At 46.7% G+C, this 16,079-nt stretch overlaps 4 protein-coding genes across 4 annotated transcripts; 1 reads left to right on the forward strand and 3 right to left on the reverse strand.

Annotated features, from left to right (window-relative positions):
• Positions 1-658: 658 nt before the first annotated feature.
• Positions 659-7,842, reverse strand: LAJ45_05980 (uncharacterized protein; the record flags this gene model as incomplete). Its single annotated transcript, XM_046115548.1, has 7 exons — positions 659-678; positions 775-790; positions 1,395-1,900; positions 2,000-2,017; positions 2,074-3,476; positions 3,533-7,325; positions 7,401-7,842. 7 exons carry the CDS (start codon positions 7,840-7,842, stop codon positions 659-661), a joined length of 6,198 nt encoding a protein of 2,065 aa, XP_045971132.1.
• A 1,569-nt stretch (positions 7,843-9,411) lies between these two features.
• On the reverse strand, positions 9,412-10,633 carry LAJ45_05981 (uncharacterized protein; the record flags this gene model as incomplete). Its single annotated transcript, XM_046115549.1, has 2 exons — positions 9,412-9,988; positions 10,095-10,633. The coding sequence occupies 2 exons, from the start codon at positions 10,631-10,633 to the stop codon at positions 9,412-9,414; spliced, it is 1,116 nt and encodes a 371-aa protein (XP_045971133.1).
• Positions 10,634-11,979: 1,346 nt separating this feature from the next.
• LAJ45_05982 (uncharacterized protein) lies at positions 11,980-14,241 on the forward strand (the record flags this gene model as incomplete). Its single annotated transcript, XM_046115550.1, has 9 exons — positions 11,980-12,037; positions 12,130-12,271; positions 12,336-12,501; positions 12,586-12,674; positions 12,746-13,098; positions 13,156-13,518; positions 13,579-13,664; positions 13,756-14,139; positions 14,209-14,241. 9 exons carry the CDS (start codon positions 11,980-11,982, stop codon positions 14,239-14,241), a joined length of 1,674 nt encoding a protein of 557 aa, XP_045971134.1.
• Positions 14,242-14,244: 3 nt separating this feature from the next.
• On the reverse strand, positions 14,245-15,643 carry LAJ45_05983 (uncharacterized protein; the record flags this gene model as incomplete). The annotated part of the gene is made up of 7 exons (XM_046115551.1): positions 14,245-14,301; positions 14,382-14,434; positions 14,704-14,848; positions 15,185-15,244; positions 15,302-15,391; positions 15,461-15,464; positions 15,630-15,643. 7 exons carry the CDS (start codon positions 15,641-15,643, stop codon positions 14,245-14,247), a joined length of 423 nt encoding a protein of 140 aa, XP_045971135.1.
• Between the last annotated feature and the right edge of the window lie 436 nt (positions 15,644-16,079).

Raw genomic sequence — 16,079 nt, forward strand, 5'->3', positions numbered from 1 at the left:
ATCGCTATTTAGGTAGGTAGAAACATTTACTCGAAAAGGGGTTATCGTGTTAACCCCTAACTCCATGCGCATAGGATAAATTGAATTCGAAGAAGCTAAAAGTACTCAAGTAGCGCCAGCTAGCTATAGTCGCAGAAAATCATAAATCTCAAAATCCCTAGGTTAAGATCTAGCTGGCGCCCGCTGACTTTTTAATGTTCTTCCACTACTCAATTTCTAAGCTTTCTCTGTAACATAATTATAATTATAAAGCGAGCGCATGAGTATACCTAAGGTAATATGTTGCCATATGCACCCACCGAGTGTCACCACGTTGATATGTAGGTGTTGTCAACAATCTCCTGCTTTCATAGAGCTACCATCTAACCGCCTCCAACGTGGCGGAATACCCCAAAACTGTAACGTTAATTTAAGTACTCGCCCGACCTACCAGTCGTTTCGTTTCCAGCCCTACCCTGCAGGTACCCAACCCCGCTGACCCCTACCGAAACAATGACCGCAAGCGCTTTGACAGTACCCGCAAACAAAGATACGCCACCTCAATTCGCGGGCCAAGGATCTCCCTTCCATCAAGCCACCCTGCAGATATTCTCTTTGTACTCTATATGAACAAGGGCACAATGCTAAGCGTTCCCCACCATAACCTCGACACCTGCATCTAGACGTTGTTCTTTGGATCTAGAACCCAGTAGGTTAGATTAGGTTTTATAAATTTAGTTTGTAGCTATAGTTTCAACGCTACATGTACTTTAGTCAACTACAAGATACACTTACTAAAAGAGTATATATACTATGTAAGACGTTAAATTATATCTGTCAGCAGCGCAATACAAGCAATTTCCAAGTATGTAGACAGTGTCAAAAACTCGTAAAATCTTTTTCAGGACCAACTACTTACCAGTGATGGACAATCAGGACTAATTACGTTTGGTGTGATGGGGGCTAGGGTTGATAGAATAAAACTTGGTCACTTCCTTGAATATACGAACGATATAGATCTATCATGAATAGAGTATTTAAGTTTAGAGGTATCCAAAAGACGGTTTCATAAGTCCACATCACTCGTGCCCATTATCATCCGCGTATATAAACACCGCCACCTAAAACAACAAAAAAGACAGGGCCAGGTAAAATAGCACCGTTTGCGAATGGCAATATAAAACAAAATGCAAAAGCGAACGAAAATAGGAAAGCCAGCCGTGGCACCCAGATAGGGCGAGCACAAAAAGAAACAAAATACCCAACCTAATCACCGCAGTATAGCCACGAATTACCCTTTTTTACAAACCACCAAACCACAACCCCCCAAATTACTGCTGTCCTGGAATAACTTCAACATACCGACTTTTACCTCTGGCCTTCCTACCCACTCCCGGTGTACTCTTTCTACTAACATTTGCTCCTGGTAGTCCTAATAAATCATCCATTGCATCTCCACCTCTTACACTCATTGATGTCGCCGGCCTACTAGGCGGCCCCGCACCAGGTGGCTTCCCGCCAGACGGCCCGCCTGGTGGCCCTGCCTTTGATGCTCCCCTTGGCGATCCCCCCATTGGTGATCCCCCTATTGGTGGTCCTCCAATTGGTGGACCTCCTATTAATGGGGGCGATGAAAGAGATGGCGATGCTTGCCCAGCACTCATCGCAGGACTTGGGGTTCTTCCAAATGGAGCTGGCGGTGCAGACAAGGTGGTGGGTGTAGTTGGTGCAGTAGTAGGAGTAGGTGAAATTGGCGTCATTGCTGGAGTCGGTACTTGTGGAGACAAAGGTGGTGCAGCGGAACCAGGCCTAGATGGCATGCCAGTGCTACCTGGCGTTGACGTTCTTTTGGGAGGTGGTGCGGGTTTCGCAGCAGCAGGGGTCTGCTCCCCAGCCTTTTTGTTGACCCAGCGTTTCAAGTCTGGATCGTAGACGAAGGAAGACTCGTCGCCAAGCTTAGCTTTAATTGGGCCCTGCGTACTCTGTTCCTTTTTACCACCAAACCAGCCAGTGAGCCAACCTTTCTTTATGCTAGAGTCTATAAAAGGGGTCAGTGTCTGAGCCTCTGGTCTTAAATGCGAGCAATTGGCTTACCAGCAGCCTGTTTCTTCTCCTCCTCGACCTTTTTCTTCGCTTCCTCTTGCTTCATCTTCTCTGCTTGTTTCAACAGCTCGTCGTCGTCATCATCATCCATAAAACCTTTCTTCTTTGGCTTCGGTTTATCATCACTCTCATCGTCATTAGTCTTTATAGGTTCAAATGGAACAAACCCGTCACTCGGGGGTTCGTAACCGCCGCTAGATAAAGGTTCATATCCTCCACCAGATGGTGGATTATATCCGCCGCTCGATGGCGGCTCATAGCCTCCATAGGAAGACGTCTCTGGCGCGGCAGGCGAATCATAGCTCGCTGTGGGGACTGTGGGAGTTTGTCCATCGAACGAGCTCGTGTGGTTATAAGTATTAGAGTTCCCGTAACCAGTTGTTGAATGGGAGGTTTCTTGTGGATTATCGTAAGGATTATTCTGTTGTAGGTTCGGCTGCGAGTATCCGCCCGATCCGTAGGGATTTCCACTCGGCACACTTGGTTCATAAGCCCCGCCATATCCCTCCCCATAACCCCCATACCCGCCTGAATTTCCATTCAACGAGCTAGGCTCATATCCAGTACCAGGCGAGTCAGTCGACGATTTATACTGATGATTGGACATCGGAGTATAAGAATTACTTGGCTTATCAAAGGAACCCCTAGACTGGGGAGCATATTTACTTCCGGCGCCACTTGTAGGCACAGTAGGTTGGTACGGTTGCTGCTGATGGAATCCATTTGTGGGAGCTGGTGGGCTCGCGCCGTAGTTTGGTGCGGGGTTGTACCCACCATAAAGATCTGCACTAGATTGAACCCTACTAATCACCGGACTCTCACTTGAGATTCTCCCAAAGGGACCTGCAGTAGGATCAGTCCCGGATGGTTCCGCGCCATTACCATCTCCATCCTTCTCGCCGTTGACAAACGTGTGGAAATGTTCCCATATAGATGTGGCGACAACCTCAGAATTCAGCTTCGGAAGCCATTTTCCAGCGCCGGTTGTAGCACTCCCAGGTGTATTATCCTTAGGTGCAATTGATAATCTTGTTTTCATATCTTCAAACCTGGCTATAAATCCTGCGTTAAAATATGGAGATGGCTTGCCCCAGCCTCTCATGGCAGCCTCGATGGCGTCAACGTATTTCTGCGCCTCGCTCTTGTTCCCATTTTCAGCACGGACCATAGCTCGTTGAAGTTTATACGGTAGTAGGTGCGGGAATGCAGGGTGGGGTGTAGCCGTAAGTGCCAGGGCTAGCTCGTAAACTTCGCTGAGCATAACAGCATCAACATCATTCGGTGTAAAATTTGCCGGATCAACACCCAATAATGAAAAATGAGATACTGGATCGTCATGTCCTCCAAAAATCGCTCCAGCGCCTCCCATAGCCCCTTGGCGAGCAAATATGTAGCTATTACCACGAGATTAGTAACAGTTAAGGTAATTCAAATCAAGATGGAACGTTACCAAATATGACCAGCTTCAATTCTACCATAGGAAACGAGCAATCTCCCAAGTGCCAATATTGCCTCTGAATCTCCGGGGCTCCGGTTGTTCAATACCAACCCTAGAGTCTCCCTCCATCGGTCCAACTTATCCTCAACATTATCCGCTCCGTTGGGCACACCGCCATACATAGGAACACCTATTCTAGTGCTAGCACTGACAAGCTCATCTACGCTCTCAGCCCAGTTTCCAGCAAAAATCTCATATAGCACCGCTAAACTCTCTACCCCTTCGCCGAGAGTCTTGACCTCATGCTTAACAAATTCCTGTACTACTTGTTTCCATAGATCTTTTCCAACTGTACCGGCGATCAGTAGAGCATGTGACCAAAGCCGCTTATCTGCTGCGTGCCAGACAGCGGCTGTTCGATCCCCTTTGAGAAGATTGGTTTTAATACTCCGGACTGCTTCAGGATCGACTCGATCTGCACTTGGACCTTGCGTATTTGCTGAAATGTCACCGACCATTGTAAAAGATCCGTATCCAACGTTGGCATCGCTTTCTCCCTCGGTGAGGACCTCGGGCGTGAGAACTACCCTGACAGCTTTCTCTACCTCGGAATTCCCTTCCAGGACACCGTCATACTCGAGTAGCAATCTCACAATTTTCCACAACAAGATTTTTTCTTCTGCACGTTTCCCTCGCTCCCCCAATTCCGATTCCAAGGCATCGATTTTACTTGTCATCCATGGCAGCATTTCCTTTTTCTTTCCTTTATTTTTGCTTCCATTCCAAGCAGGCCCCGGAAATTTGCCTTCAATTTCTTTTAGTGGAAGAATATCCTTGATATTTTTGACTTTGACTTCTCCAGGTGAACATTTAATCATCGGTTGCATGCCATCAGATGAGTATCGTTGGGCACGTCGGGGAAACATCACGGCTACATTTCCGCCGAATCCCCAGCAAAATAGCGGGGCACCTTGCCATCGCTTTAGCACGTCGCGTCCAGTCTCATCTGTTGGAGCCATGAAGTTGACTTCCAAAGATTGCGCCCGCTGGTGCAAATTAAGTGAGGAGTGAGAGTGTGTACTGGTGTGTGCGAACGCTGAGCTTGGTCTTTCATATGGCTCTCTGGATCGTTGTGCAGTTTTATGACTCCTCCCAAAAGCCATTCCTGGGGATTGTGTTTGAGCTCTTGGTGGGGGAGAAAATGCATCTACGGGAGAGCCGGCGATATATCTTGGCGATCCCGATGGAGGCGAAAAAGTACTTGAGCGCGAAGCCTGCCCGGGAGTAGGCGTCCCAGGGCCCCTCGGTGGGGCATAACGACTGTTAGGTGCCGTGGGCACAGAGACAGGACCTGTACTATTTTCCGCAGCGTTTGGCGCGTCTTCTACTATTTCCTCCTCTTCTCGTGGTATATCCATTGTAGTCGATAACGAGATAGACCTTGCTGTCCCTGGTCTTGATGAATGCATCACGTAATGGTCGCTCGGGAAGCGTCGTAGCGCGGGGGGTTGCGCATCATCATGTCCAGGTGGTTGAGGGATGGAGGTCTGTAGTGGAACTGTAACCTGCTGACGAATCGAGGGTTGAAGAGAAGGCGCGGCGGATGTGGCCTGTGGAGGTCCTGCAGGTCTGGGGGGGTATTTAGAAGGGGCAGCTGGCGGCGCACTCGGGGAAGCATATGGGATATTCGCACTCGGGCCAAGAACTGGCACTGGTGGAGGCTGGTATCCTTGTGCTGCGGGGGCAGATGCTGGAGGTGCAACATACCCACCTGCCGCCCTTGGAGCAGGGGAGTGCCTGCTGTTGGCAGCACTAGCCGGTTGTGCTTGTACTTGTTGTGGTGATGGCACAGCTGGATGTACAAATTGCTTTTGAGGGCTCTGAGAATAAAAGTCCTGTGTACTACCTGACCTCTGGGGTCCAATCGGTGGTACAAACCCCTCCGCACTCCTCGGCAGCATCTGGGTTGAGGAATATCCCATTGCTGATGTCGCTCTAGACTTTGGAGGCAGAGGAAGTTCTTCAAAGAATTGTTGCGGTTGAGGCTTTGGCTTCGGTGGTCCGGCAGCAGTGGACGGCGAGAATGCACTTCCCATGCTGGTACTTCTTGAGGGTAGTGGAAACCCTCCAGGGCCTGAAGCAGCTTGTCCAAAATTAGATCTTTTCCTGATAACCTGGGGGACTACATCCATGGGGAGATCATAAGGGCTTTGATATCCCTCCTTCTTATTAACGAAACTTTGCGCTTTTGGAGGTTCGGGCACTTTCGGAGGCTGTCCAAAAGAGTTATACGGGCTAGAAGCCGAATATCCTTGCGTAGTAGAGGTGGGTACTGACGGATGTGGTGAGTACGGATTTGGAAGGGCCTGCTGAGATTGCGGCACTTGTGGTTGCCATCCCGCCATTCCATAAACCTTTTGAGCGGGCGGTTGAGGTATTTGGGGAGCATATCTTCCAGCCGCAGTTGAAGGTACAGGGCTTGGGGTTTGCGCCAATGTAGGATTTCCTGTTGATAAAGTGGAAAAGCCTTGTAGTGACCCATCTGCATGGTGCACTGGCGCCATTTCCTTTTCATCATCAGAATCAGGGAGAAAGCCCTCATCGTCACTGGGCAGGAATCCCTCTTCGTCATCTAAGACATCCCCCGCCAATGCTGCTTTCCACCTAGCTACAAGGTCATCATCCTCACCCTCATCCCCCCCGGCTGATGGCGGTTGGGAAGTAACTGGTTGAGGGTTTTGCCCAATTTTGCCAAAGAAATCATCTTCGGATTCTTCTGCAGTTGTGGCAAAAGTACTGAATAGCAAATCATTCTTAGGCTCCATATCACCGGCGCTCAGAACTTCACTGTTGACTGTAGCCATGCTTGTTGCTATGCCCATCGCAGAGTGATAGGGGTGAGTAACGGCACCCACAACCTGTTCAGTTGACTTCCTCTGCGGTCCCAGAGCAGGATCTTGTTCGATATCGCTATCTTCTTTAGTCACCTCGAAAATTTCATCCACTTTGACTTCTTCAAAAAAACTGGGTTCCCCCTGTTTCCTTTCCAAATCATGACCAATCAACGGCATTCCCTCCTCAAAACGAGCTTCTTCATTCTGCACATTTTCAGTGGCCTCTAGAGCGGGGCCGCCAATTCCAGCAGCATCCAGCACTTGTCCCATCATTGCTGCAACGTTATCATTATCATCCATCATTTCACCCCGGGAAATATTATTAAAAAAATCGTCTTCTGCTGATTCCTCAGGCGCACCAAAAAACCCGCCGTGTTCAGCACTAGGTGAATCAAACATACCCCTATCCCCATCACCGGTGGCTACTTCAGAAGCCATCATATTGAATAGTGCCTTTTCGTTTTCATAGTGCGCCGTCGTTGAGTTCTCGTCATGTGGAGGTACCGGTGGAAAAGTAGATGATCTAGATGGCGCCTCCGCTACCAGTTGTTCGAAGGGATCGGGGCCAGTTATATGTTCCTGTAGCTCCGACATGTTGTCAAACTCCCAGTTTATATTCTTTGTGCCATCCGGACCTCCGGGGATTTGCGAAGGTGGTGTTGAATCGGTTTCCATAGCTTTTCCCTCTTCTATAGTGCTCGGTAGTGCCGGGAGGTTAGATACTGTTGAAACTCCCTCAGGCGTTATGGCTGTCGAAGGAGAGGAGCTGTGTTCTGACATCTCTGTCATTGAAAATCCTGCTACCTGAGCCGGGAATCCCAATTGAGGCGAAGTTGGAGGATTATTCGCTTGCTTCTGAGTGGCTGTATCTATTTGGGTGGCGGCGACTATAGATGGGTCCAATTGGACATCTATGAGAGCGCCGAGTGAAGTAAGTCACGTGCACTCCCAAACAAGAAATTATGGAATTGTTTCAGATGGCGTACCCAGGCGGCCACGGCTATTGGGCGATTTCATCAATAGCATACCATCATCTTCATCTCCTTCTCCGACATTGTCGCCTTCATCCTTATCTCCCTCCGGCAAGCTGCTGCTATCATACAATTTTCCGCCCATTCCAGAACCTTGGGTAACATCTACCTTTGATGCATTCCTAGAAATATTAGGGGTATGATTTGCGGAATGTAATATACTATGCTTCTGGTGTTCATGGCCACAACCAGAGTCAATATCCTCAATGTGGCAAGCTTCTGGAGCAAACGAAGCCGTAGAAGAGATTCTCGGTAGCGCCGCAATGTTTCCCTCCTCCACTACTGACCCGGAAACCAGTGAATCCCCCAGAGACGGCGGAGGAAGTAAGCTAGCGGATACAGTAGTATCAGCAGAGACAATTTGTGATTGAGGTGGTAATTCCGGTGAGTCGGCCATTATGAAATTACCGGCTTTAATATCAAGCCGGGGCCTGGTTTGCAGGTGCGGGGAGAAAAGGCCTGCGTAGTTCAGTTAAGGGTTACCGGGGAAAGATAATTTAGGGTGCTGGAAGCTGTAGATTGAGAGCACAGATAGAGAGAAGAGGCCAGATCAACGAAAAATTATTTGGCGGAGGAAGTGTGAGACGGGAAAAGAGGGGAATTTACTTTAGAAAACAAAGGCTAAGAGATCTAGAGGGGTCCCTTTCTTCCTTGATAATATGAGATGATGTCGTCCAAGTTGGTAAACGAGGTGTTGGTTGGAAGCCGGAAGGTCCAGCAAGCGATTAACACTAAGGCCACGGAGGCGAAGGGGGCCTGTATGTACTTACCTGTGAGTGGTGGCTGGTGATGGTGCTGTGGCTTTTCTATGCCTCGGGTTAGGGTTGTTACACCCAAATCTCACCACATCACACTTATTGGGAATTCCATTAAATTAACGGCCGGTAAGCCCTAAAATTTAGATTTCATGCGGTCGCAAGTTTCATAGGACAAAGTCTTGTGCTGAACGCTACACACCTGAGCAGATTGCCATCGATCATAGTACATCACTCGATATTGTGTTTCCTGGAATCCAACCGCGCCGACCGAAGCAACGCTATCCCTAGGTCTAGAGCTACGAAATATGGAATTTATTTCACTAAGATACAAATGAAAGACATATGCTTAAATAGAAAGAAAAAAAAGGAGAAGATTTGAATCACACTGCCCTGAGTCTGCGCTGATCATTTTTGTAGGTTGGTTCGAGCCAGGCCTTAACATCTTGGTCCGTTTGGCCGCAAGTCAAAACGGAGTTACAAGAGGTGGATTTGTATGGCAACCACATAACTCCATTTCGGCAAAAAAGTTTATGTTCGGACAGCTAATCTCGTAACTCCGTTAGGGTGTTGAAATGGAGTTTTTGAAAAGTAGGGGGTATCTACTTTCAGCTCCGTTTCGTTCTTGCAGCCATTGCAATCAAAAAACCAACGCAACAATCATTAACAATCAGGTATTTAGCAACCCAAATAAATCCAAATTCCATTTTTGAAAAAGCTCCGTTTATCCTCTCCTAACGGAGCAGGCACAAAACGGAGTTTCGACACCTCCATAACAGCCAAACGGGCCCTTAGCTACATGTAGGTATAAGTTAAAGAACTTTAAAGCTTGGTTAGTTGCAAACCTTATCAAAATAAACCCTCCATACGTTTCTCCCACTCCAACAGTAATTTAACAATTCCAGTTCGGTTTATCAGCCTACTAGTTTCATTTATTCTGCCCAGATCGAGTGATGTTCTACCTTTCGAATCCTTAGGATCAAGGTCGGCCCCATGTTCAAGGAGACAGACAAAAATAGATTCGTCCGACAAGATGTTGCATCCTGATGCCACTGAACACGAGCGATAACCCATCACGCTACAGTGAAGAGGTGTTAGGCCATTGTAATTACAAGTCAAGATGTTGGCGCCACGATCCAGAAGCAGCGTAATTGTTGATAGATTCTTCTCTCTCTCACGGCACATATGAGCGGTGTATCGCCAGTCTTTGTCTAAACACTGTGGTCTGCTCCATTTGCTAACAGAATACTAACAGCCTCCGTGCAAGCGCTTTCCACTGCATAATAGAGGGCTGTCAACCCTTCATTATCAACGGCCGCGATATCAGCACCGTTCTGCAGAAGAATTCCCAAAAGGCCAGTGCTTCCATCCTTGCCTAATGAGATAGTAGGGATGTGTAATGCAGTTTTACCATCAGGAGCGCGAGTATTTATATTGGCACCACGGTCCAAGAGTTGCCGCACTATTGACTCGCCTCGCTCCGGATATACCGCCTCCAAGTCCTCCCACGTAGCACGCTCCACATGAAACCATGCTCTCTCACGGACAACATCTAAATACCGAGACTTGTAGTGGTCGTATAAATAACGTCGGTCATCGTAATGATTCATCACAGCTGAAAGAAGTGGTGTGTGCCCCATTTTATTTACTGCGTTAACATCGGCGCCATGGTCAAGGAGCATCGTGACTATTTTATCTCTTCTGCGGTATGCTGCATAGTTAAGTGGGGTGTCCCCATCCCCGTATGGCCGTTTCTGATCGATATCGGCACCCTTCTCGAGATAGATGCTATAAAAATTCGTTATATTCAATAAACTACCGAAAAGCAAGGCACAGGATTCAAACAGTTTATGTGAATTACCTAAAAACCCAATCACGAGAACACTCTGGGTACCGTTTGTCATATGGACCAATATCCCAATAGATAATAGAATGAAGCGCATATCCAGGCATTGGGAATCCACTGTCCAGTAAATACTCGAAAAGTTGCTCGTCACGGATTTCAATCATTCCTACTCGTTCGTGCTCCTGCTGGGTCGGTATGCGCGCACCTTTCTCGACCAAAGTCTTGATGGTTCCAAAATGGTGATCTCTCACAGCACAGCAAAGAAGAGATGTCGTGCAGTCGGCGACAGAGCCGGGCCAGGATTCGAATACTGGAAAATTCATGGGTAATCCTTCCATATTAATATCGGCGTCAACTTGGTTCTTTAATATGTATTCGACTAATTTGTATTTAAACCGCATTGCCGCTTCAAAGAGCGCCGAGTGCCCATTCTTTGGTGACAGGGCAATCTTATGCAGACATGGCCCCAGGAGAAGCGCTAAATGTCGATTGCACCGGAGGAATGAATTAAGATCCGTTGGGTCAAGATATCCTGCAATCTCATAAATAACCTCGTTGGGAGCATCGTGCAGTTCTGGCAGCGGCATGTTTGATCGTGCGTGTACATGTGACGTACGTGAGTGTCACTGTCTTGATTTTCTAGTATACTTGGTAGGATTATTGAAGGTGAAGTTATACGTCGTGAATTGAGATCTTCTTTAGGAAGACACAACAAATCGAAGATCGATATGAGTAAGAAATAAGATAAAATTAATCCCTTTTTCTGGAGGTGCGAATCCCTATATAAATGGATTTTCAGCCATCTATGTCGAGTCATCTTAAGTTACAGTAGTCATCAGTCAGAAATTCTGGGGTACATGCATATGTAATTAAGACTATTTGGGAAATGGAATGTACATACGGCCTACATACTGTAGGCCTAGCATGATACACGTAGCTAAGCCCCAGGCCTTGTTAATGCCAACTTAGGTATAAGTTATGTATACTGCTTATATATATTAGGTGTTTCAAGAGATTTTAAATGGGATTGAAATGTCATAGAATCTGTCCCTCAGATATTTAGTTCCATACATCATATACGAGCGACTTAAACCACCGATATTCATTATTTCCTCCAAATCTCGTGGATATATATAATAGATTTAGATCTCTTTAAATAATGTCGAGAGCATTGCCTCAACTATTTTTAGAAACATGGCTGAGCTGATTAGTGCAATATACTATCCCTGTATATACTACTCTAGTACGCCTGGCCCTGTATTCTAGATACATGGCCGTGGATCAGGTTTGGATTTGGGGTTTTGGGCCTGTTCTCGTTGGGCAATTGATCAACTCGGGAACCCATAAATTACATGTAAACAATGTGTAACTTCGTGGTATCTAGTGCATGTACGGTATTGTACTTATCATAAACGCCCTTTGTACATGTTTGTAAATTAATTACTGCCAAGATATATATCGTGGATATTAGGCAGTTTGATAAAAAGTAGTTAGACCCCCCCCCCCCCGATCTCAATCTGGTACTGCGATGCTCATTGCGCATTAGTCCCGGGTTCGGTTCTATCATCCCGGGAATGTGGGGTCTTTCCTGTCGGGGTACGTAGTGTACTTTAGGTCTATCGAAGAAAAGATCACCATTAGGCTCTATATCTATAGCTAACTATTCCATCATTTCAGGCTACAAGTGTAACCTAATTTCAGCCTGAAGAATTGATATGCAACTGGTAGGTGTACATATCCCATACCAGCGGAAGGTGGTTAAAGTGGATATCTTCAATCAGATTTGCGGGACGCAATTTCCCCGCCATTTCAACATAGAAATTCGTCTATATATGAGGCCTATTTCATCTGCCGCCTCGTCGCGACATATTCGGTGCAGTACTTAAGCTTCGGTATCATCTTTCTGCGTATATATGTACGCGCGTTCGGAGTAATGAGGACGTTTATCAGGAACAGAGGATTTCTAATTACTCTTACCACAATTATACTACGTATGTTACAATTGTACAACCTATCACTCTTAAATCTAGACTTGTTCTCTATAGATGCATACATGTGCTAACACATAGAGAATTACCTACAGGTATCTCACACGCCTTCCAGAACCCCATCATCCCTGGTTTTAATCCAGATCCCACAATCCAGAGAGTTGGCAAGGACTACTTCCTCGCAACTTCAACTTTTGAGTTCTTCCCGGGAGTTCCCATATACCATTCCATTGATTTGTGAAATATCCCACCCGACAGCTAATTACTCCACCGGAGAAGTAGCTAACTATTCCGCGTGTAGAATCAATTGGGAAATCATTGGCCATGCATTGAACCGGCCTTCGCAATTGAATCTGAGAGGTACTGCCCCTAGTGGTGGTATCTTCGCACCCACTTTGAGGTATCACGAACAGACAAGAACGTATTATATGATCACGACCCTGTTTGATATTATCAGTCCACCAGATGTACGTATCGAGGGTTTGCCTTTCATTTTCCCACTCCCTCGATATCTTGCATAAAGGCCGAGCTTAATATGACTATACGTGAAGAATGTAACACATACCCCTCGAAGTTTCTACGTCACGACTAAAAACATTTGGGATGAAAAGTCCTGGAGCGATCCAACTTATGTCGACCAGTAAGCATTTCTTATCCTCGCTGACCTTAATGCATTTCCACTCAACACCCAGCAACTAACAAACGTCCCAGATGGGGATTCGACCCTGACCTCTTCTTCGATACTGACGGCCGCACCTATCTCACCACTACCCTAGGCTCCCAATTCGTCGACCCCGACTCCGGTTATTTTGCAATCTGGATCTCTGAGATTGATATTAAAACCGGCAATGCGCTTAGCGAAGCCAGACTCTTCCATGTCAGTGACTTGCCGCTGAATACGCCGAGGCTTGCGGAGGGGAGCCATTTGTTCAAGAAGGAAGGCTGGTATTATTTACTAACAGCAGAGGCGGGCACCGAGGCAGGTCATAGGGCCATGATTTCCCGCGCAAGAAGCCTGAATGGGCCTTGGGAGGCAAATCCGCAGAACCCCATACTGTACAATGGTAGGTGATCCTTAATCATATTTTATATATCACTGTAAGCTAAACGAGCGTTCTCAGGGCACAAGATGTCAAATCCAATTCTAGCCACTGGCCATGCCGATTTCGTTAGCACCCCCACCGGCGATTGGTATGCTGTCTTCCTAGGAACTCGTCCCCAAAACCCTGCCAACAGCACTGGCAAGAATCAGCTAGGCCGGGAGACTTTTATGGCCTCTATGAAGTGGGTAGATGGGTGGCCGGTGATTAATAATGGAGAAGATATCACGTTTGAGATGCCAGGATTGTACGATCTTGAGAGACCGAAGAAGTGGAGAGATGATTTTAGTGGAAAGCTGGGAGATAAAGGTTATTACACTCCGAGGACACCCTATAAAAAATTTTATAGCTTGGACGAGAGACCGGGATGGCTTAGAATCAAAGGTGAGAAAGAAGTTTTACAAAAGCGCTTTTAATTGTCAGAGATTGATTTGGTAACTTTAGGGAATCCATATACACTGAGTGATAGGGAGACTCCGGCTACTCTGATGCGAAAACAGGTAGACTTGGGAACCGTTTGGAGTAGTGAGGTACGTTACGAAAAACCTTCACCTAGGTGCCAGTATTAGCATATATATACATGTGTATGTGCACAACCTACATGCATTAACAAACCTCCAGCTTGACTTTAAGCCTACCAATCCCCGCCATGAGGCAGGCGTCACAATATTTCTTTCTATTCATTACCACAACGAGATAGCCATCACACTCCACCCCGAGACTAAAAAGCGAGTTATTGCAGCAAAGACCCGCATGGGGGTAAACGCATCACTAAACACAACCTACGCAGAGATCCCAGAAACTGGGACAGTGAAGCTATATATCAAGGCAGAACCATCCAAATACTCACTTGGATATGCCACGGGTAATGGAAAGCCAATATATATCGCAGAAGTAGAAAACCGATGGTTACAGGCGTATTTGCCGGGGTGGCAGGTATTCACAGGGTCATTTTTCGGCGTGTATTCGACGGCTGGGTTAGGGTTGCCGATGCTTGTGCCTGCGGTATGATCCCCCCTCCTTCCCGTAGTAGGGGTATAAATAAGGCAGCTAAGATCAGAGGAATTATCTTAGGACTTTAACTATGTCGAGACAGAGCTGCTCTGAGGACTAGGACTTCGAAAATATAGGCGCACCGTACTTTAGTGGGTGAACCACCTTAACGGGCTGAAAACCCTTGCATGCGTTAATTAATTAAAACAAAATTGGTTACTAAACCCTCTGAAACCAAATGGGCAAATACACACAATCGAGTACACTCGATCCAAGTAGAGTGATAGGACATGATGCCGCCAGACATCTGCATACAAATCCTTTAAGCGCTAAGCGCAAGGTAGCTCTTTTCTTCGGCTCCTCGCAAAGGAGCCTTTGATTGGCTAGGAGAAGTGCCGCGTATAACAAGATGCTCTTTGCTGTTCAAATATAGTGCATACCGCACCAGAGCACGTACCAATCAATGTAATCGACCGCCCCTAGTCTCCTGTAGTAATACTCTACTCTAGAGTCTACCACTGCTGCTACTGTCTTGTTTGTTGTCGGTAACCAGCATGCAGCAAGCATCTCGCGTACCTTTCTTGTCCTTCTGCTTTCTTTCCTGCTTCGCTGCTGAGAAATCTGGAATCCAGGCCTTTATGGTGCATGCAGAGACCCGGGAAATAGGCGGGAAAAGAAGGGTGCTCAGAGCTCTACCTACGGTACGGGGAGCCGTCTGTATCTGGTATCACCACATCTTTGCATCTCAGCGCCAGGTTTTAAAATGATATATTAGGTATGTACCGTACATGTATGTGCATATACTCAATGTCCGTTACTCTACTCTACGAGTCGTACTCTAGAGTAGAGTACTCACCTACATATTGTGATATGTGCTCAATCATGCCTAGGTGCATCTCTACTTTACTCTCCTACTCATCAACTGGATCCAACCCCGAATGTAGCCAGCACCAGTACCCCGAAGAATCTTCTAGTTCGATCTCATAATGGTTCCGACAAACAGAGAGACAGCAGATAGGTTAGCTAGGCCCGTACCGCTCCCTTCAAATGTACCTACCATGGGACAACCAAAGATACCACGCTGACTGCACCATGCATCTCGGGGCGTTGTCACTCGCTGTCTCAAATCAGAACCATGGCACGGAAGCCCAGATTAAGCTACGGTTGATTTTACCGGGTTTACCCAAAACAACCCTGCCTTCCTCCCTCCTCGGGAGATAAATTGTATGGGGCCAGGGCCGGGGGCCGATCGTTTACTGTTTATCTACCGTTACGGAGGGAGCGTGTGTTAGAGATCTCTAATCCAGCCAGTAGGATGCGGAGATGAATGTACCGGTCTATTGACGTTTAGTGGAGAAACGGGTAGATACTGTGCTCAACATAGAGTAGGTGGGTTAGAATAGACGTGGCCGGTTGACTTGACCGCTGGTTACGCTGTTAAATAATAAATAATATCGTCTCGACTTTGATCCTGATAACGGCCAGGAAGGAACCATTAGTACTGCAATCCTAACATTCACGCAACTTCAGTCGAGAAACAAAGCTTTCGGTAAGTTTCAACGGCATTCCACCAATGGTCTTATCTCACTCACTGACACCACTCAATATACCTACGGTAAATGTAAATATACCTTTTCGATCACTTGCAGTCTGAATGCGATGCAGGTGCACGGGCCAAAGAGAAATGTCTCTGGTGATCTGAACAAAGATCTAAGAACAAAAGCCCGATTATTCCGTTAATCAAAAGTTAGTTTCGCAGTCGGCCATTTTAATAGCTTACGAATCCGACGCGATATAATTATATAAGCATTTTAGTAAGTCAATTGATCAAGGCATTTGAGATAGCATTCTTACCAAGATAGGTACGTCTACACATATTTGGCCCTTGTCTTCACTGTTAGGAAATACATGTACATACATACATACCTACATACAATATGTCCTCTTGTCTT

This window comes from Morchella importuna (genome assembly GCF_003444635.1).
Source record: "Morchella importuna strain M04M26 chromosome Unknown Morimp01GS017, whole genome shotgun sequence".
NCBI classification, from domain to species: Eukaryota; Fungi; Ascomycota; class Pezizomycetes; order Pezizales; family Morchellaceae; genus Morchella; species Morchella importuna.